Source organism: Dama dama, chromosome 15 (genome assembly GCF_033118175.1).
Source record: "Dama dama isolate Ldn47 chromosome 15, ASM3311817v1, whole genome shotgun sequence".
NCBI classification, from domain to species: Eukaryota; Metazoa; Chordata; class Mammalia; order Artiodactyla; family Cervidae; genus Dama; species Dama dama.
The window spans coordinates 92131079-92153455 of NC_083695.1; the positions used below are offsets into that span (position 1 = coordinate 92131079).

At 47.0% G+C, this 22377-nt stretch overlaps 1 protein-coding gene across 2 annotated transcripts in view; it reads left to right on the top strand.

Moving 5' to 3' along the window:
• Positions 1-22377, top strand: part of DOCK1 (dedicator of cytokinesis 1) — a 544913-nt gene that overhangs the window by 380889 nt on the left and 141647 nt on the right. Inside the window, exon 30 of one of the 2 annotated variants that reach the window (XM_061162909.1) lies at positions 16498-17000. The exons of the other annotated variant lie outside the window; for it this stretch is intronic. Within the exon in view, the coding sequence (XP_061018892.1) occupies positions 16498-16558 (61 nt within the window). The 3' untranslated portion in view covers positions 16559-17000. Of the gene's footprint in view, positions 1-16497; positions 17001-22377 lie in introns of those variants that run through there. 2 annotated transcript variants of the gene reach the window in all.

Here is a 22377-nt window from a genome sequence, read left to right on the forward strand (position 1 = left end):
ATTCAGGGTTGGTTTCCTTTAGGATATATATTTGCATATGTATTCTTTTTCAGGTTCTTTTCCACTAGAGGTTATTACTAGATATTGAATATAGTTCCCTGGTCTATCCAGTAGGTCTGTCTTATATACAGCATACTGATGGGTATCTATTAATCCCAAACTCCAAATGTGTTCCCCGCCTCCCCCTTTTGGTAACCAGGTTTGCTTTTTATGTCTGTGTGTCTGTGTCTGTTTTGTAAATAAGTTCTTCGGATGCTTTTTCCTTCCTGTTCACTGCTGAAAGCTGCAGCCTGCCCGCTGTCAGGCCGTCGACCGCTTTCCTTTAGGAAGAAATAAAAGCGGTTCTCACGGCTCAATGGCAGCCATGCGCTTTACGCGTTGCTCTGGCCGAGGAAACCTGACGATGATGCGAAGTGGCTTTCGACCCCCTGAGAGCTGGTATTGGCAGACGGATTTCATGCCCTGTCTCCTGGCCATCCGTTTGCTGCCCCGCAGTTGTTAGGGACATTAGAAACAGGGCCGGGAACGTCCCAACTTGACAGGTTCAATTTGTAACGCGAAAGGCTCTGAGGGTTAAAAAACACCCAGATGCCCTGCCCGACCTGAGAGCCAGGAACTCGGCAGGATGCAGAGAGGAGGTGGCAGGGTGTTAGAAGCGGGGATGTCCCGACATCCCACTAGGGTGCCTTCCGTGTGGTGCTGCCGGATGGTACTGGGCTCTGGAAGCTTCACAGACGTGGGGCTCTCCCTGTTCTGGATCTTCAGAAGAAACCTAGACTTGGTGGAATGGTCTTCCTGGGGATGTGGCACCCTGTTGGCTGGCATTTCATGTTGTCTCCAAGGGGACAGTGATCTAGGTGGAAGAGAAGCAAAGGCCCGGCTCTGCGGAGCAAGCCCTCCGTGGCAGCCTTCAGGCAGCTGTGTCTCTCCCATCCCTGAGGCTCAGGTCCTGGAGGAATGCTGCCCCCTTGTCTGGGCCCTGCAGGGCCAGGACCGGGTCACTGGCATCCTCCTTGGATGCATCCCGCCCAGACTGCCTTCATGGTCCATTCTCAGGGGACAGAGCACTGGCTTTGCAGCCGAGGTGGACGTGACACATGTCCTTGACCAAGGCACATCACTCTCCTTCCCTCCTGTCCCTGTTCCCCTCATGGGTAAGTCAGACCCTTCTCTCTACCTGCTGGGTGAGTTTGAGAGGGGTGGGTGTGGGGTTGTGGCATGGTGGGGATGGGGGCACTTGTCTGCCCAGGGAGCCACATGGTCAGCCCCTCTGAACCTGTTCAGTGACTTCTGACCAGATCACCCTTAGATACAGCACAGGACCTAGCATGTAGGTGGCACCCAGTAGATACTTGTGGAATAGCAACTCAAGATGAAAAGAAAGCAGCAAAAATGAGGGGTCTCTCTTCAGTTTTGAAAAACCTGGTGAATCCCTAGACTCCATGTCTGGTGTAGTGATAGATGCTTTCCAACCATCTGGTCTACTCCCTGCATTCCTGTTCATGGAGCCTCTTGGCTTCTCAGGGAAGCTACGGGAACCGCGTGATAGGTGTGCGGTGCTTGCTCACCTACCCTCGGCCTCCACGACAGCTTTGGGTGCCTGCCCCCGCAGCCCACCTGTCCCCCGAACTCAAATTATGTCACCTCTCCTGCCCCCATTCTCATGTTCCTTCGGGTGGACCTTGCCTGCCTATGTTAAGGCCTCTCGCAGTTAGACTTGGATTTGCACAGATTTTATGTACAAGCTGAACCTTTTCTTTAAAGAGCTGTGTTTGTACCATTTAATGAAATGAAGGCCTTCATTTAATGTGAATTTTCTTATTTTTAAATCATGATGACAGAACCATGATGGGAAGGCTTTGTGGCCAGAGAGGAGCCCCTTTAACAAATGTGGCCCAGAGCTGCTGATGAAGGCTCTGGATTCCTGCCTCACCTCTAGATCACCCATTTGGGTAACAGAATATATTACATTGTCTTCATTCTTAAAAACAGTTGTAGAGGTGTAATTAAGGTCTTGACAACGTGAAAAACTTAAAGTCAGATTGTGGTATTTAAATCTCCCCATGGGACACTTACAATTGTGCTTTTACGTAAAGTTAAATACAGGAAGGTTCTATCTTGGGTAGACAGACTCAGGCTTTCTTAGAGCATGCTGTGTAGTTTAGGGCAAGTTTCTTAACATCTCTGGGATTTCTCTTCCTTATCTATGAAATGAATGAGTGTTATCGTTGCTGTATGATTTTTGAGGTCCCTTCTCACTCAGAAAGTCTGCCTTTGTGCTTAATCGGTGTGGGATTTCCTCTCTTGTTCGGTCGCTGAGTCATGTCCGACTCTTGGCCACTCCATGGACCGCAGCACTCCAGGTTTCCCTGTCCTTCACTGTCTCCTAGAGTTTGCTCAAACTTATGTCCATTGAGTCGGTGATGCTATCTAGCCATCTCATCCTCCCTACACCTGCCTGATCACATGCCGGGTGTCACCCGATTCCATTAACGAAGCAGAGTATCCAATTGGTTTTCATGAAGATTCTTAGAAAACACCGAAATGTCACAGTTCCTCATGAGAGAAGGCAGAAGAAGAGGGTGAGGGACCTGGAGCCAGCCCCTCGCCTATGCGGTGCGGGCGGCAGCTGCCTCTCCTGGGAAGTCCCGTGTTCCTCTGGGGGCCCCAGCAAGGCCCCCTGTCCATCCCATGTCAGTGCCCAACATTTGACTAGTTGTGGTGTAATTGGCAACCCAGGATTATCCAACAGTTGAGTTTGCTTTTCTCTCCTTGCCCATACGCCAAGTAAGCACACCAGAAACCTGCCGTCGCCTTGCAAGTCGCCTCCTGGCCCCGCCAAGGGGAGGTGGAGTCTTCCCTGCCTCTGCGTGACCTTGATCTTAGCCCACGCTCACCACGGCTGGAACGTGGCCGCTGCATAGCGTGTTCTCTGCTCATCTCCCTCACTGCTGACCTTCTGCAGACCTTGGTTCCCAGAAAAGGCTGGCCTGAGCACAGCCAATATCAGGACCAGGTGATGAGGGTGAAGAGAGCGAAGCTGGCAGTGGTGGTCTTTGGGTGACGTCCTTATGAGGAAGGAGTGGGTGTACGGCAAGGCAAGGCGCTATCATTCTAGATGTTGGCTTGTTGGGGAAGAAAGTCGTCGTAAGTCAGGTCTGGGAAGTGCTTCCCAGGTGGCGCTGCCTGCCAGTGCAGGAGACATAAGAGATGTGGGTTTGATCCCTAGGTCGGGAAGATCTCCTGGAGGAGGGCATGGCAACCCACTCCAGTATTCTTGCCTGGAGAATCCATGGAAAGAGGAGCCTGGAGGGCTATCATCCATGCGGTCTCAAAGAGTCAGACATGACTGAAGAGCCTGAGGATGCAAGCATGATCACATAGTTTGAGATGCCTACAGGTAGGATGCTCTGACCAGTAAAATCATTCAAGTATAGCCCTGGAGTCGAGAAGCAAGTAGTAGGTTATCCTGGTGGAAGACAGAGAGGCAATAGGTCACGAGAATAATGAGCCCTGATTGGGGACAGGGGAGTGGTTAGATGTGGGGCACACTGTCTTGAGGACCATCCTCATGAAAGGGGCAGATGAGAGAGGGAGGGGCATTGAGCAGGGAAGGAAAGAGAAGAGAAGGATCAGCCTGTGTAACTGATGCTGAAGAAGGAAGCTTCAGATGGGGTGTGTTCTCATTGAGTTCTTCAAATTAAACAACAGAATGATGTTTCTCAGAGAAAGGAAGTGCCTCTCCTATCACTTTTATAGTAATAAATGTTAGTAACTCTCCGTAGTAAGATTTTAGCATCTTGGAATACTGAAAAACCAAACTCTTCTACCATTAGCTTAAGAAACCCTTGCAATGAAAGTCAGTTCCATGACACAGGAAAGGCAGAAAGCATTTTTAGAAGAAAGTGATGACAGTTCTGAGCATCCTTTTGCAGCAAGATTCCAAATCCACCATCATGACCTATTGAGATGGCTTCTCTGCTTCCTGATCTGAAGATTATTCATTTCAAGGTTTTGTTTATTTTATCTTGAGGGGAGACAAACACTACTTAATTATCTCACCAAACCTCATATTGGAAAAGTAATTATTCCCACCCTGTCTGGTAACCTATCTGTAAGGGAAATAGTCCATTAAATGTGAATCAGTGTGAATTTAAAAACTGTTATTCAGATCACATTTATGCCTAGTTATGAACACCATCATTTTAGTCTTTGGTTATGTATACGTAATGACACCATGTTCTGTGACCTGAAAACCTAATAGCCATACAAATAATACCTGCATGATAATTAGTATCAAAAATCACAGGTCAGCTAATCAAGTGTTTCAGAGATGAAATCCCTTTGTTTAAGGTTAGTTTAGGACTGTGACTAATTAGAGAGTGCATTCCCTCTTTTGAAATTATCTAGTGATAATTGTAGCTGAGGGTGAATTTGCTTACATTTTCAATAAATCATTCATTAACTGAAATGAAATCTCTTCATTAAATTATCTCTCATGGTTGAGTTAATCAGGAGTTTTCCTTTCTTTTTAAATTTACTGGCATATCCTTCAGCTCTCCTTGAGGGAGCCAAGCAATTGCTTTGACCATTGTCAATCGGAAAGCATTTCCCCTCAGTGTTCCTCTCTCCCCAACTGGGCCATCAACTGTCTCGCAAGCGAGATCGCCTCCTGCCCCAGGGAGCACAGAAGCTGATGATCTGCTCAGAGTCGGGTTCCATTCAATCTGATGAAGACGCATAAAAGCCGCTATTGGTTGATTTCAAGAGAAACACCTCACGGACGTCTCTGGGTTGATATCGCAAGGTCCAGGGCCAGCAGCGAGCAGAGCATCATTTTGGAAATCCTTTGGGCACATTTGTCAGCAATTTCCTGCCTTTTTTGGCCTGGGGAAGGAATGCAAAGTCCTACTCATGAGAGACAAGAAAATGGACCCGAGGGTGGCAGAAGTCTGGTGATTGTTTCACTCGTAAAGTTTCATTCACAAAGCATCACATGATGCAGAGGAGCTTGGGGAGGTCGTATGCAGCCTGCCTTGGCACCTGTTGGGATGAATTGTGTCCCTGGCATGGTCCCTTGACTTCCTATCCTTTGGGACGTGTGAATGTAGCATCATTTGGAAATAGTATATTTGAAGATGCGATCGAGTTAAAACGTCTTACTGGAGTAGGGTGGGTCCATGAATATTTGGAAATAGCATCTTTGAAGATGTGATCGAGTTCAAATGTCACACTGGATTAGAGTGGGCCCTCATCCTGTGACTGGTATCCTTATGAGATGCGAAAACAGGCTCAGATGCCAGCTCACAGGGAGAGTATCTGATAGTGAAGACAGTGATTGGAGTGGTGTCTCCAGGGGAGGCCCGGGTCACCACACATTAAGACACAGGCGTGGAGTAGAGTCTCCCAGGCTGGCTTCTTAGGGAGCTTGGCCTTCCGACACCCTGTCCTTGGATTTCTGGCCTCCAGGGGTGTAAGAGATAATAATTCTGCTCTTTTAGGCCAGCCCTTTGTGGTCGTTTGTTACCACAGTCCTAGGACACCTAGGCCATCACCTTAGCCGTTCTGGTTGAGTTTTAATGTGACCTTCTAGTTCCACTGGGGCCGCTTTGGAAGGTCACTGTGCTGTGGTTGAGGGTGGATAGGACTTGCTCAGTTCAACTAAGTTCTTGTACCACGTACTAGTCTCCACTGGTGAGAGCAAGCCTTGCACCTCATCCCATGTCCCCTGCCTTTCTGGTGATGTGGTTTTAAAATAGAAAAGTATCTGTGCAGTGTTACTCCTCCCAGTATTCATGTCTTTCCATGCAGCATCCTTGCCTTTGTGAGCTGACTTTGGTTCTGCAAAGTCAGCCCCCCCACCCCACCCCATGCACGCACTTTAACTGTGTGCTAGGAGGAGGTGATGAAGCAGGCAGGCCAGCAGGACCTCAGAAGGGAAGGTAACCACTGGCCTCAATGGATTCAGCAAGTTCTGGACTTTTCTCTCGGATACGTTCCACAGGCTGGTGGCAGCGTCGGGCTTGAGCTGGCAACAGTGCCCAATGGCAGATGTGGGTGGGCAGCAGTCAAGGAGTGGGCATGCCCACCTGGGCTCCTGGGAGTTGCCAAGCAGAGATCACGGTGTGGAGGGAGACACTGAACTGGAAGACCTCCCTCCTACATCTGCTCCCCTCTGCCCTCCTCCCCACCACCCATCCCTCCTTCCTGGGGCTTTCCTGATCATTCTGATTCTTTCCTGAGCTCCTCAGAAAAAGCCAAACAGGAAAAGAGCCCCCGACCGAGAGGCTGGGTACAGATAGAGACAGCCAGAGTAGCAAAGGTCATTATATTCTAGAATGAAGGACCCAGGGACCATAGGAGGGTCTTATGCAAAAAGGTAGACCACATCCATCTGGGACTGCCCTCCAGGAAAATTGTGTCAGGTCACAAAACAGAAGCAGGCGGTCCAGTGTTTAGGAGTCCATTTCTTAGTCTTCTCCAATCTGTACCCTGATTAGAAAAGACCCTGATGCTGGGAAAGTCTAAAGGCAGGAGGAGAAGGGGACGGCAGAGAATGAGATGGTTGGATGGCATCACCCACTCGATGGATGTGAGTTTGAGCAAGCTCTGGGAGTTGGTGATGGGACAGGCAGGCCTGGCGTGCTGCAGTCCACGGGGTCGAAAAGAGTTGGACACGACTGAGCAACTGAAGTGAACTGAATCTGTGGCAGTTTCTCCACCTTCCTTGTTTTTTCGTGGCCTTCGGTTGACGAGTAGCGGTCAGTCCTGTCTTTTCTTTTGGGTTAGCCTGGGATTTTCTCAGGATTAGTTTGAGGTTGTGAATCTTTGTCAAGAACAGTGCGGAAGTGACGCTGAATCCTCATGGTGTCTTATCAGGGCCTGCACGATGTCCACAAGTCTTATTACTGGTGATGGGTTAACCTGGTCACTTGGTCAAGGCTGTGCCCTTTGGGTTTCTCTGCTGTAAAGTTGTAAGGTTTCCCTCTGTAATTAATGAGTATCTTGGGGGTGATACTTTCAGGAAAAAAGAAGAGGGCTGCCCCTCCACGTTAGGTCATGGAGTTCACAGTCGGGCTGGTGTCAGGGATTATGGTCCAGTGCATTTTCTTTTTCTTACGCGGGCTCTGGGACTCCTTGTATATCTGCCTTTGCGTTCTTTCTGGTTTTTCACTTGGGGGGAACCTCTGGACTGTACCCTGATCACGCGGGATGGTTGTGCCAGCCCTTTTCCTTCTTCCTCTCCAGCTCCACCCTGCCACCCGCCCCATGCTCCCCCCACACCACCTGACATTCTTTGCTTTTTGTTTGTGGTAGAGGTTGTTCTTGGAGAAGGAAATGGCAACCCACTCCAGTATTCTTGCATGGAGACTCCTAGGGACAGAGGAACCTGGTGGGCTGCCGTCTATGGGGTCGCACGGAGTCGGACATGACTGCAGCGACTTGGCAGTAGCAGCAGCAGAACTTGCTCTATCGGAGCGTCTTCCTGGCCGTTTTGAAGCTGACGGCAGACACTTCAGGTCTGCCGTGTGGCCAGGCTGATGTGAGAGCCAGGAGCACCCCTCCTTACAGTCCCCAGAACGGACCCCAGCTTTTCCTAACCTTCTAGCCTCCTTCAAACACTGGAGCTGAGAGGTTAGACTCACACCTCCCTTGGGAAGAGCAGCCAAGGTTTCTGTCTTCGCAGAGTCAACACGCATCTGTGTGATTGAGTCTCTATAAGAAGCCAGGATCAACACAGAGAAGTGTTTTGGAACCTTTTTCCAGTTGAGAGGCTGACATCCATTTCTGAGTGCGCTCCAGGCCCAGCTTGCAAAGCACTTGGATGCAGGGGTTGAAGTGAAGGTTTTATCTAGATCTGCAGGTTAATGGTTGAGTTTCTCTGAGCCCATTTTACACCAATGTGATTCAACAAGGGCTTTGAAAAGTAGATTTTGCTTCCTTTTTAAAACATCTAGCATGTGTATTGACCCTAACAAAATGACCCAAATATTTGGTTGATTTAGCGAACATGAGTTTGTCAAACTAACTTTAATGAATACTGTACTAAGGGATTTTTTTTTTTCCTTTTTGTCGAGGGATGGGTAGGAGGAATGATGAGTGTTTGCCAAACAGCTTCCCTTTCATTGTGTGGGCTAATAATTTCTCAACACTGTGTGCTCCCCTGTGAACACGTAACATCCAGGTTTCAGTATTTGAAAAAAAAAAATTGAATGCTGTGGGCAACATTCTATCAAGTCAGCTACTTAAGGGTCCATGAAGGCACGCTGCAAGCATGTTTCCCCCAGGCCTCTGAGTTTTTCTTTGAGGATGGTCTCAGGGACCTGTTTCCTTCTGGTGGCCCCACGGGGTGGTGCAGCGGGTCTCGGAACCCAGGGACCCTTCTGCCTGTGCTGAGAATCTCACACGCTCGTCCACGTCCCTTGCTGGCCCAGCTCTTTCCACAGCCTGTTTCTCAGCCTCAGTCTGCCCTGGAGGAGTTCAAGCCCACCTTGGCCCACCTGAAACCCCAAGTGCCAGCCCTCCACACGCACCTGTGAGGGAGGCAGGCAGGCAGGCAGGCGGGTGAGGGAGGTGCTGAGGGGACCTCTGTGTTCAGGCATCACTGGATGGACACGGTGGGCTCTGAGCTGGAGGCGGGAGCCAGGGGGCAGTTCCCGTGGGGCTGGCGCTCCTCTCCCAGGGAATCCTGGGGCTTTAAAAAAAAAAAAAAAAGAATTCTCTGCCTGTCTCTGAATCAAAGCTGCAGCTGTTTCCATAGTTAGAGGCATTTTGAGGATGACAGGGATACCTCTCCCAGCATCCATTCTCACCTGCTGCCGTGCCAAAAGTCTAGGCCATTGTGGTTTGAGAAGTGGAGTGCCCAGGGCCACAATCCAGACTGGCTTTTTAACTTTACTTCTCCATTGAAGTCTTGGTGCTTAATTGGATAATCTGTAAGTGTCTGTCTTATACCTCCGTGTAGTTTGTACCTGAAGGAGGTAGGGGTGTGGGTTTTCAAACAGACGGAAAAGAAACATTTGCAAATAAGTCTCATCATGCCAGCTTCCAGGTGGGATATCAGCTCTGCGTGCAGTGAAAACGCAGGTGTGAGGTCACTAGAAAAGCTGCCTTTTTCTTTAAATGTTGTTGTTTAGTCGCTAAGTTGTCTTTTGCGACCCCGTAGACTGTGGCCCACCAGGCTCCTGTGTCCATGGGATTTCCCAGGCAAGAATACTGGAGTGGGTTGCTGTTGCCTTCTTCAGCAGATCTGCCCAACCCAGGGATCGAGCTGATGTCTCCTGCACGTGAATTCTTTACTGCTGAGCCATCGGGGAATTTCTTTAAATACTAGTGTGATATTAATTTTTTTATTATAAAGTTGCTCAATGAAATATTGTGTTTAAGTTTGCAATAAAATACAAAAACACTTTGCACTGTTAAGATAATCATTATGACACTTGTTAAAATGGTGAGGAAGCCTCCGTTCAGAGGTGCTGTGGTAGGTGTCTGGTAGTAGGAGAGAATGATCAGGCTCCACTCCAAACACAAAAAGAGCAGGTGGAGATTGAAGCAAAGGAGCAGGTTGGGAGGGTGAGTGGATGGAGGATTACTAAGAGAATAAAAGGGTTGGGGAATTCTTTTTTTTTTCTCACCAAGAATTTTATTGAGCAGCAGATTCATTGGTCTGTTCCAATACCTTTTGCCATTTTTCAGGCAACTTCATAATTTCATTTATTCATAATTTTTCATAATTTCTTCCCAAAACTTTTTATCATTTTGAACAAAGAACTATTCCAGGTGCCTTTTATAGTCTTCCAGGGAACTGAAATTTTTTCTATTAAGAAAATTTTGTAAAGACCAAAATAAATGGACATCTGAAGTTGCAATGCCTGGTGTATACGGTCGATGAATTAGAGCTTACCAGCCAAGCTGTAACAGTTTTTGCCTGGTCATCAGGGAAGTATGCGGTCTTGCATTATTCTGATGCAAGATTATGGGAAAAATCTCTCTAGAGCAACTTACCAGGATTCTTGCTCAAGGCAGCCCAGTGACTTGCTCCTGTCCCTTGATATAGACAGGTAATTGGATCCAGGATCCCCTGTGGATACTAAAACCCAAGGATACTCAAATACCTTATATAAAATAATGTTTTGATCCATGTTTGTTTGAATCCATGGATGAGGAACTTGTGGATATAGAGGACTGATTGCACATGGAAAGTGAGGGATGAAGGCTTTGATTAGATATTGAGGAGGAGGGATTCTGTCTGACCTGACTTGCTACAACTGGGTTGTTTAAGGCTGCAACAACAGGGACTAAAGTCAAAGCCTGATCAAGAAGAGGGCTTAGAGGAGCCTAACTCAAGTTTTGTCAAAGAGAGTGTCTTTGTCAACACTTCACTTCGTCTTATTACCCAACAGTTACTGACTTCTTCTGGGTTAGGTACTGGGATTTATTTACTGTTTTTTTTTTTTTTTTTTAGTGGAGGATGAGAGAGTGTTATGCAATCACGGCGCATGAGATGTGCATGGATGGAGCTTGTACAGAAGAGTGTAGGTTTATCAGTTGGAAGGACTGAGCCGGGCCAGCCTGGCTCTGTGGGAGTTCAGGGGGGAAGCTATTTGGGGGTTGTTCTTAGAAGAGTTTGAACAGGATAGGAGTATTTGAGAGTGGAGGGGGCCTGGGAGCTAAGGAACTGCATGTGCGAAGCAGTGCGAAGGACACAAGAGTGTTCTTGCCCCTCGGGATGTGGAGTTCCACGTGACTCAAGGGGCCCAGAGGGACCGGAGTTAAAACTGTTATCAAATGATTTTAAAAAATGCTATTCTACGAGGTAGTACCCTAAGAGGGCTTCCCTGTGCCTTTACCTGGCTCACTGGTAAAGAATCTGTGTGCCAATGCAGGAGATTTAGGTTCAATCACTGGGTCAGGAAGATCCCCTGGAGAAGGAAATGGCAACACACTCCAGCATCCTTGCCTGGGAAATCCCATGGACAGAGGAGCCTGGAGGGCTACAGTCCATGGAGTCGCAAAGAGTCAGACACAACTTAGTGACCAAACAACCACAAAGTACAGTAGCAGCTTGTTATTCTGCTCTCTGGGATGTGAGATTATCTTTGGGGACCTTCATGTGCTTCAGAAAACAATTTTCTCTTTTATGATGAGCAAAATTCAAGTGTCTTTTTGCCTTTTCAGAAGTCATACCACAGAGGAAAATGTCAGCTCTTTTCCTGAAGTTTCTTTTATGCACTTGTGACTTCCAGTTAAATGTTAAGGTCTTCCAGAGTAGAAGGTGTCTTCCGCAGTGTAGTTAAACCAGAAGTGAGTTGATTAATTGAAAAAGTGGAAGCTCTTCTTTTGATCATCACAGTTCTTAATTATTTTGTTTTTACATAAAACACAGAAATTTACCCTCTTTTTATGTAGAGCAAAAGGAGAAGGGGTGGCAGAGAATGAGGTGGTTAGATGGCATCACCAACTCAATGGACATGAACTTGAGCAAACTTGGGGAAAAGGTGAAGGACAGGGGAGCCTGGCAGGCTACAGTCCATGGGGTGGCAAAGAGTCTGACATGACTAAGTGACTGAACAACAACAAAATGCAGAGTCAGTGAATGAGGGTCCTCTGATCCACTTTTGTAATGTAAAATCCATCCGTTCTGTCTCAGATTTCTTTAAAGTGGAGTTAGGCGAGTTTCACATTTTCTAGTTTTTCCAGTTGTCTCACCTGTGCCTAGTTTTGCAGAATTTTCTATGCTATTTACCTTTATAGTATTTCTAAAGCATTCAATTTGGAGAAGGAAATGGCAATCCACTCCAGTATTCTTGCCTGGAGAATCCTATGGACAAAGGAGCCTGGCAGGCTGCAGTCCCTGAGGTCACAGGAGTCGGACAGGACTTAACAACTAAACCACCACCACCACGAAAGCATTCAATTTAGTTTTCAAAAGACAGTTCTTCCTTTTGGGCATTCATAATTTGTTGCTTCATATCTTATTTAATTGCCCAGCTGACCTTGGGGTTGTGTGCCCTGAGGAATGGCCAGAAGAGCCCAGGAGTCTAGAGAGAAGCCTGTGGCTGCAGTGGTCTTCATGCCCTGGACGCTGGTCCACATGCTTTCCCAAGGCTCTGCAGAGGGTGTGGGTGACCTGGAGAGCTTGGTTTCCCTGAAAATGATTTCAGGAGATTTTTCAGGTACAAGAGTGCCTAAACATGCCTAGCCCTGGGCTAGGTCTCGAGGGGAATAGCAGTGATGTGCGTGACCTGGCCCCACCCTACGGGCATGCAGTTTAGGACAGAGGATGGTAATCTGGTAACCCCATGCAAAAACCCTGATGTGCCCTCAGGGATCTGAGGCAAAAAGTAGCTGAACATGCTCTCCAGCCTCAAAAATGTACCCTCTACAAAAAAAAAAAAAAAAAAAAGTATCCTGTAGAACAGAATCTTATGTTAGGTTGGCCATCTATTTGCATTCAGAAAAGAATCCAGATTGAGTGCATTTAGGTTATAGAATCGAGATGTCCATTGACTGTGCCGTGTCTATACTGAGGTAGGAGTTTATTGATTTGCTTCCTCTGGTTGGTTTCAGAGGTAGTGTTTTTCAGGGCCAGGTTCTTTTCACATGCTTGTTTCATAGTCCAGGCCCCTGGCCTTTACTGCGTTGACTAGATGGCTTGAACCCAGGATTGTAGGATCTTTGTACCTAAATAAGGTAATCCGAGATTGAATGTTTTATGTGGCTAGCTCCAGTATATTTTAGATGTATACTTGATTTTGAGTTGGATTGAATTTTGAAAACCTCAAACGTGGATTGTTAGAAACTCTGCTCTTCTTAGGGACAAGTCTCTATGTTTATTTTTTTGATCACAATGAATTCTTGGTGTTATGTACTGCTGCAGTGCCTTGGGCCCACAGAATCAAGAGCAGTGAATGTGAGCAGTCATCTTAAAACCTGGTTCGTAATCACATGTAGAAGCCAAAATTGAGGTATCATAGGAGAGGTTCGAATTTTTCAGGAGGTGGAGTACTGAAAATCTATTTGTGTTGTCACGAGTGAGAATGTATTCTCTATCACCTAGAAGTTTGTCCTGAGTTCGGCACTGGGCCTACTTTTCAGACTTTGGCATTTTATGGTCTTAGGAATTTATCAGGGAAATACGTTTTGTTTATAATGACTATATTATGAGAAGCTTGGATCACTGTTTGGGGGGCTTTTAAATTTATCTCTGTGTGTTAGATTTTTAGCTATTATAAAATTAAACCAAAAGTAAAGCCGTGGGGGACATTAAAATTGAAGTTTGAGAGTCAGAACGTCTTGATTTCCTAAAAAGAGTTTTACAGTAATGTCTCTCTGGATAAGAATTAAGAAAAATATTTACATGTGTTATATGCAAAGTGTAACCATTAAGTTAGCCATAATTGAAAATATGCAATATACTGACAATAATTTGGGATCCATTTTAGGATAAAAGTAAGATTCATTTGTAAGAAAGTGTTTTCATTTTAGTTTTTAATGTTAATTTGATAACAAATATAAAGTGGGTGGAAAGAGGTGGAAACAGCTCACTGGAACCATCCACATGAGGTTGAAGACACTTCTTATTTTTCTGGCCTTTCAGCGCTTTGATTGACAGCTTTGTCACTTTATGAGAGACCGCTGAGAATCCTTCCTTCTTCTCCACACTTGGGCAGAGAGGTTCTTTGCACCACACGGCATAGAAAGACAATGCAACGCCATCATGTTCTGACACTTTACCTTTTCAGGGTCTGCACTTTCTCTGGGAACTATGACTCCTTCCCACCCACCCTCATCTCCCCTGTAATGATTTCGATCCCAATGGTCTCTGAACTAGACACCAGATCCTCAAAAGAAATCCCCCCGTCTGAGGCACTGTCTGTCCTGGTGAACAGTTCCCAGTCTGCCGTCTGCATCCTTGCCTGATCCTGGGTGGGGGGTGGGGGGATGGTGACCCTTCAGCAGCATGGCAGCCAGCTACCTCTGCGGCCCTGGCTTCTCCCCTAGGGCGGCTCTGCTCTGAACCGGGTGCTGTTTGGACGCCTTCTGCCACAGAGCTCCTGGCCTGCTTCCTGGGCCTTGTATTTAACCCCCTGCTTCCCCGCCCTCCCTCTGAGTGTCAGACAAGGCTGCCCTCTCTGGGACAGCCCCCGTCCAGGTCTCTTCTTCGCCTTGCCTTGTAGGTCCAGCCTTCTCCTGGGAGCTCCTTGTCTGGGCTTTCCCTAGAGACTCTGTGTGGACAGGCTGGGCAGGTAGCCCTCCGTCTGGCTTGGTAATAGGACGGACCCCTGGTGGACTGGCTGTATTTAAGGCTGCATTTGGAAGCAGGAGAAGGTCGGTGGGGACCTGGCTGGCATTGTTCTGTCTGCTTGGTGGTGGGTGGGCTTGCTCTGTTTCACAGAGTGAGTCTCAGACTGTGTTTCTGAATCCCATCCTGCTGGTTTCATGATTTGGGGAAATTCAGGAACCACTTGATTTGCCACGAGGCCGTCCCTGGCGCAATAGCTGCACCTGAGCTCACCCTTTCTTTTGCTGATCTCAAGAGCGCCTGGCTGGGACATGGTCTGCATCCTGGGCGTCTGGCCAGCTGCCTCTGTGACACGACCCCGCATCCTGCTCTTCGTTCATGGTAGAGGGGACCCGAGTCAGGGGGCCTGCTCTCTGATCTCAGTTTGGGATTATCTACACCATGTCACTAGGAAATGACACAGCTGCAAGCATGTTTCTCTGTTTCCTTAACTGTTTCCAAGACTTACTGGGGTTCCTTTATGGAGGACCTTCTTCATTTTCAAGGTTAATGTTTTGGAATCAATGAGATGACTCACGTTAAAAAATTCCCCGCACATCTTATGTTCAAGGTCAAGGGAATTCTGTGTTCTGCATTTTTTTTTATTAGAGTTCTGATGATAATCAACTCTGAGAGCTAGGACCTGGGATTTCCTGTGGATGGGGTATGTTGTAGTCCAGACAACACCACCCCTGGGAATTTACTCTGGGAAATGAAGGAAATGGTCTCAAGGTCTCTCCCAGCCACTCAAGGTCTCTCCAGCCAACCAAAGTCTGTCCCACTGCCCAGGTAGTGGGAATGACTGGGTAGCAAATAAGTAGTTGAGTCTTTTTTAAATATATAATTTTTAAATAATTTTTTTTTCCTTTGGCCGTGCTTTGAGACATGTGGGATCTTAGTTCCTAGACCAAGGAACAAACCCATAGCCCCTGCATTGGAAGCATGGAGTCTTAACCACTGGACCGCCAGGGAAGTCCAATCGTTGAGCTTTATGGCTGCTTATTATGGATTTGTTGATAGGAAACAACTTTTCTGACTGTTTACATCGTGGAAATTTGACAACTCATTTGTATTAGTTAAACTCCGTATTTTATAAGTGTTGTCAAAACCAGGGAGTAATTTGTAACAGAAGCCGAGTATGTAGAAACTGTTCTCAGAAAAGTGTTCTCTAAAATTGCTTTGCTTGCAGCTATGGAGGTTGCCATAAAGAATGATGTCTCATATTGGATTTTCAAAGCCACAGCAGTGGTCACAGAGAAGGCAAGGGACAGGCCGATGATGTAAGACTATTTAATGCCTCGGCTGTCATGAAATAGAAGGAAATAAACTCCAGTGGGCTGCTAGAACACGTTACTACAATCTCTTAATGCCCCAAACTAGGACGCTGATTTATCTCCCGTTTTGTCTTATTAGATGATGATAAGAAGAAAAGAAAAAGGCCAACCAAAGCTGATGGCAGAAAATTAATCTGAAATGAGTGTGATGCAGGCAGACACGTGTTGTTCTTTTTCTTTTCTGGCTGTGTAGCTCCTAGGATCTTAGTTTCCTGACGGGGGATCGAGCCCGTGTCTCCTGCAGTGGAGGAGCTGAGTCCTAACTACTGGACTACTGGACCGTCAGGGAGGTCCTTAAGTTGTGTTGTTCTTAAGTTCCAGTTGAGTTTGGACCTCATATTACTCCAGTGGGTTTTACTTTTTTCACGCACATATATTTGGATATGCTGAGGAAGAGTGGACCAGGGGGCCTTTTTACCCCAGTCCTTCCCAAGCTTTTTTGTGAACAGATCTCCTGGAGAGGTTATCAAAATACACCTTCAAATCCAGAAGATCTGGGAAGGAGCCTGGAGCTCTGCATTTTCTAGTAGTTCTCAGGTACTTCTGAGGCAGCTTTTCCAGGAGGCATACACGTTGAGGAGCAAGGTTCTCATCATCCTTGTTAATTGCAGGCAAACCAGCAACAACTCCTTCTTTAGGGAGAGTGTTCTGTCCACGGCTGACAGGGAATGAGCCCCTACTCAACCTGATGTTCCCCCCCGCCTCCCTGTTCCCCTGTTCCTCCCTGGAGGAACAGTTCCCCCTGTCTCTTCTCTGAGGCGTACTCCCTTCTCGCTTCAACCCCAGTGAAGAGAAGGCAGGTGTCCCTCCCTTTCAGGTGAGGGGTCCAGAATTTGCTTAAACTCCTTCAGTTCTTGTTTTCTTTCCATCTTTTCTCAGGCCCGAGTCAGCCTTGCTCCCTTCCTCAGGAGTCCTGGAGCTTGTTGTGATCAGTCTGTGAGCCGTGGTCTTGATACTGGCCCCTGACGTTCTCTCTGGGTATCCGAGTTGGCCTCCAGTTCTGCAGCCAGCGATCATCCGGGAATCTTCTTTAATCTTTGCCCAGTTCTCCTGGCACCCACAGAGATAAGGTTTTCCTCATCTTGCAATATGAAAAGAGAACAATTAACTTGTGGTTTGTTCACTAGAAAGAGTAGCCAGTGCTGATCAGCGGTAATGGATTCTTCGGTCCAGAACCCAAAGGGCTGATAGTAACAGAACCATGTTTGGAGCACTTACTCTGTCATAGGCATGCTGATGGTGGTGGTGGTGCTTTTGTTTTTTTTTTTCCTCAATTAAAACTTTAAAAGATTTAATTGTGGCAAAATATCCATAATATGAAATTTACCATCTTAAACTATTTACAATACAGAATTCAGTAGTATCAAGTATATTCATATGACTGTGTGAGAAATTTTTTTTATCTTGCAAAACTAAAATTCTGCACCCCTTAAACACTAACTCTACATTTTCTTCCCCCCCTAGCCCCTGACACCCACCTTCCTGCTTTCTATGAGTTTGACTTCTCTTGATACCTCATATGAATAAAATGATACAGGGTTTGTCCTTTTGTGATTGGCTTGTTTCACTGAGCACAGTGTCCTCAAGGATCGCTCATGTTAAAGCAGGTGAGAGTTTGCTTCCTTTTTGAGATTGAGAAATATCCCATAGTATGGATGCATTTTGCTTATCTGCTCATCTGTTGATTGTCTTGGGTTGTTTCCAATTTTGGCTCTTGTGGATAATGCTACTATGAATATGAGTGCATAAGTGTCTTCAGTTCTTTTATGTATATAAAAGTAAAGAACTAAAGAACCCAAGAAAACGCACTTGGCAATACAGCGCCAAAGGGAGGTTCCAAACAAACCCGCAGCAGTATCGGAAAATTAGAAATGAACTCATGGACTCAAGGAATCCATATTCTTATCTTTAGTTCTTTTATGTATATACCCAGAAGCAGGATTGCTGGATCAGAGAATAATTTTGTATTTAGTTTTTTTTTTTTTTGAGGAACTTCCATGTGATTTTCGGCAGTAGGTATCCCATTTTATATTCCCACTATGGTAGACAAAGACTAATTTCTTCAAATCCTCAGCAACAATTCTTTTTCTTTCTTCTTTCCTTTTTTTCTTTCTCCCTTTCTTTGTTTTTCTCTCTCTCCCCCTTCCTTCCTTCCTGATAATTCCCATCCTAATGAATATGAGGTGTGTTTTGCTTCATTTTCACTGAAATACAGTGGTTTCTGCTTCTGATTCTCACACAACTCCTCTATCTATCCTCATTCTATAGACAGGAGTTCTCAATGAGGAGACAAGGTGCTTGTCAGGCTGCTGGCAGGGAGGGTGACCCCAGGCCTCTTGCCCTTTCCCCTTTCTCTGTAACCTGCTGGCAGCCACGCTCTCCAAAGTCCTCTGACAAGTGGACTTGGAGACTTCAAAGGGGACTAGAAAGGCAGTAGTCTACTGACAGCTCAAATTTGAGTTTTTTGAAGTCAACAAAATAGTCAATGATGTTTCCGAAATCCCCATACATTATCAGAGACTTTGTCGGAGGGAATATTTCCTCCTCAAGTCCATGAGTTCATTTCTAATTTTCTGATACTGTTGTGGGTTTGCTTGGAACCTCCCTTTGGAGCTGTATTGCCAAGTGCATTTTCTTGGGATGGATTTGCCCAAGGGCAGAGGGACTTGATCTAGAACCAGAGCCCCACTCTGTGATCACAAAGACTCCCCTCTCACAGGGCCTCCCACCTGGCTCGGCTCTGAGCGTGTGCATGTTTGCATTTGAGCTGGGTCTCTGTGTGTGGTGTTTTTGTATAGCCACTCTCTGATGTACGGAATTGATTTGTTCTCTTAAGAGGTTGTGTGTGGAACAGATTTTATGTGGTCTTTTTTAGAGCTTTGCACCCCTTCAGAGAAAATGACTTTTCATGCCCAGGAATATTGAAACTGGAAATATTCCTCTTGACTTGGAGCATCTCGCTTGCACCTGTTTTTACACTTTGGCTGATGAGCCTGCTCATGACATGAAATTCCTCCAGGGACCTGGGTTATCGCAGTGATGTCTATTTTTAGTGCATCTTGAAAACAAGGAAGGGCAGGACATAGAAATGCTTTTCTTGGGAGGGGGTGGTATTTAGAGTCGGTTGGCACTCTGTGTTTGTGTGTGTTTAAGTATGATTTGGGAGATCATTTTTTATTTTCAACTTTAAACTGAGGGAAGGGAAAAGGAATAAGAACGGCCAAGGTCACCTGGAAATGAACGATGATTCTCCTGGGGTGTATTCTGGATGAACCACGGAAAGCTGCCCCTGCTGGTTTCTGAGATGAGCATCACACTGGAGTTGGGGACAGTCCGAAACAAGTCTAGCAATTTCCATCGTGAGTGGGTTCCTTTATGCTGTAAGTTATTCTGCATGCTCTCTGGCACCAGACCTGCTACTTCTCTGAGCAATTTTGAATCTATGTGCATAGATAGGCAAAGCCACAGGCTTCTTGTCTCTGGTGTTAGGTTTCTGCTGAAAACTAGGACTCATGATGTGAGCAAATTGGGAAGGGCCCCAAGGGCTCAGGAAGTGCCTCCGAGGGAAGCTGGGGTCTGAGTCTCCCCAGATTCTTCTAAAACATGGCTGTGGGGGAAGGAGCCTTGTCTGTCTCACCTGGATGCTCGCTGACGGGGGGGCCCTGACCTGGCTTGCCCCGCCGAGGACCAGCACAGGTGCTGCATGTACGCTTGCAGGAGCCCACACGATGTAGCGCTTGGTGTTTAGAAGGTGTGCTGAGTCTCCACTCTGTGTTGGGGATTCGGAGATGAAGAAGTTAGGCTCTGGTTTCCAGCAGACGGGCGGAGGGACGGGCGAATACCCTGGTGGCAGTGATGAGGTGGTGACTAGCTCCTGGGAAGTGCCAGCAACGCAGAGAACCCGGGAGCTGGAGCTGAGCCCGCGGTGCCTCCTGGTCTTGGAGCTGGACTAGGCAGCGCTTCCTTCCTTATGCCCAGGGCGCTGTCCAGCAGGCACAGTGCAGACCTGTCCGCCTCCCCCAGGATCCGGGACTGGAGTTTGGTGGCATCGAGTGTTGGCAAGGGGGAAGAGCACCACCAAACCCGTACAGGCATCATAGCAACCACGTTCTGTGGACTGTTAAAAAGATATACAAAGATCCCACAGGAGTGAACCTGTTTGGGGCTGCATTGTGTCTCTGCCAGAATTCACATGTTGAAGTCCTCACTCAAGAATCTCAGGATGTGACTGTATTGGAGACACGGCCTTTAAAGAGAGAATTAAGGTTAAAATGAGATCATTAAGGAAGAAGGAAATGGCAACCCAAACTCTTGCCTGGAAAATCCCATGAACGGAGGAGCCTGGTAGGCTACCAGTCCATGGGATCACAAAGAGTTGGACTCAACTAAGTGACTTCACCTCACCAATCCAATATGACTAGTGTCCTTGTAAGAAGAGGGGATCAGAACACAGACACACACAGAGCGAGGACCTTCTGTGGATACAGGGAGAAGGCGGCCGTCTGCAAGCCAAGGGCAGAGGCCTCGCCAGAAACCAGCCCTGCCGCCACTGTGACCTTGGATTCCCAGCCTCCAGAATTGTGCGGAAGTACATTTCTGTTGTAAGCCGCCCAGGCTGTGATGTTTTACTTTGTAATGGCAAGCCTACCAAGTGAATACTGAACCCTGTTTTCCCTATTTTCTTTATACCTTATAAGAGCAGCCCCTGAAGTCACATCAGCTGAATTTCAAGGTTTTATGCATCCTCTCAGCCAACAAGCATTTGAATACTTATTTTATTTAGAATTTCAGGGGAAAGAGCTGGACGGACTCTTTATTTATTCACTACTAAAATTCCTCAGCGTTGGCGAAAAAATAGAAGGGAATATTAATTTTTTTTGGAAGTCAGAAGTCATGTTTAGAAGATAGTATAAAAAGCCATGCATATTCTGTTTTGCTTTTATCTGGATTCATTTTGAGCAGAGCATTAAAAACAAAAAGCACTGCTGCTTCTCTCTTTTTTGCATTTTAAAGTGCTGTGTTGGGACTGTTATTTTTGTGATTTCTTGGGTGTGTTTTTTCAGACCATGGGTTATTTTAGCAAAGACGTATGACTTTAACCCAAAAGGACAGTGTTGACAAGACAACAACTGAGGGTGAGTCTGTGAAAAACAGCCTTTTCCTGCAGAAAAAGCAGACGCCAAGGGTGGGGCAGCCACAGACTAGGGCTCAAGACAGGGATCCCCCTCCTTCCCAAGGCAGCTGCCAGTTCTGGGGCAGCCCCACTTCCCGACCCCACCCCACCCCCAAGGCATGTGCAGGCATCTGTGTCGGTGAACTTGGAAATAGCCACCCCCACAGAGAACAGACCCCCCCACCCGGCCTGCCAAATCCTAAGGCCATGAAAAATGTCAACATGGAATAAAGCAACTCCCCTTAGATGATCATACGTTTCACCCCCAAACCTGGTCCTCAAGCCGCCTTGTGCTCAGATGAGCTGCTGCATCTGAATACACGCTTGTATCATTTTCCTGAATTATTGCCCCCAATTTGACAGACCTTTAGTAAAGCTGTTTTTAGACTTTGCTGACAGTTTTTCTGGGCCCACACTATGCATTTCAGCCATTTCCATCTTAACTCTGTGACCTCGTTAAGGGTGTATTTTTGTATAAGCCTGTGGGCCCGGGTGCAGTGACACGCGCTCTGTTCCGATTCCAGGATCCCGAGTTGCCCTGCTCTTTCAGCTCATCCTGCGCATCAGAGTTTGATTAGACCTAGAGAAAGGCTGAATCCACTACAGCTTTTACAAAACAGCATTAAAACAGTGTTGCTGTTGTTGTTTTCCTCAAACTTGATATATAATGTGGAATCCGTTGCTTTGTTGAAATAGTACAGATTGTTCTATCTTCTTCTGCCTGCCCTCGTTCATACAGGTCATTCTCAAACATCTCACCCAGAGTCCGGGCGTCTTGCTGCTCATGCAGACCACTGCAGCTCTGATCACCTAAACTCATTTATAATCACAAAAGTGACAGTCAGCTGGTGAGAACACGCACCATGTCTGACGTCCGGAGTTAGGCACTCTGGATTCTAGTTCCAGTTTATTCAGTGGTAACACTGAGAAGGGGCTTTCCGGCAGGTGCTGCTGGTAAGGAACCCACGGGCCAGTGCAGGAGATGTAAGAGACACGGGTTCAATCCCTGGGTTGGGAAGATCCCCTGGAAGAGGACATGGCAACCCACTCCAGTGTTCTTGCCTGGAGAATCTCTTAGACAGGAGAACCCGGCGGGCTGTAGTCCATAGGGTCGCAAAGAGTTGGACATGACTGAAATGACTTAGCACACACACATGCAGCATTGAGAAGGTCGTTTTCTGAAAGCTTAGCTTGGGCTGCAGCATCCTGGCTTGGCAGTTCAAGACAGTGGCAAGTCCTAGAGCCATCTCCTGGGGTTCGGGTAGTTGAGATAGTGAACATCTCACAACATTCAGTCTTTCAAACTTCTGGACACGCCTGTATTCTGTGCGTGCCACTGATGCTTGTGTCCTTCCTACGCCGTGTGTTGCTGGCGGTCACCTGAGCTCTTGCTTGGACACCTCGGGGTGTCTGAGGCCCTGGCAGCTGTTGTGCTGTGAGACACGCTGTGGTCCCCACCGGGGTGACGTACTGCCACCCTGGCACCTGTAGGCTCTCCCTGAGCAGCGCTGAAGGACCAGGAAGTGGGGGCCTTTGGGTCATGATCAGCCCCTATTCTAATGGCAGGTAGGGGGTCTGTTGTGCAG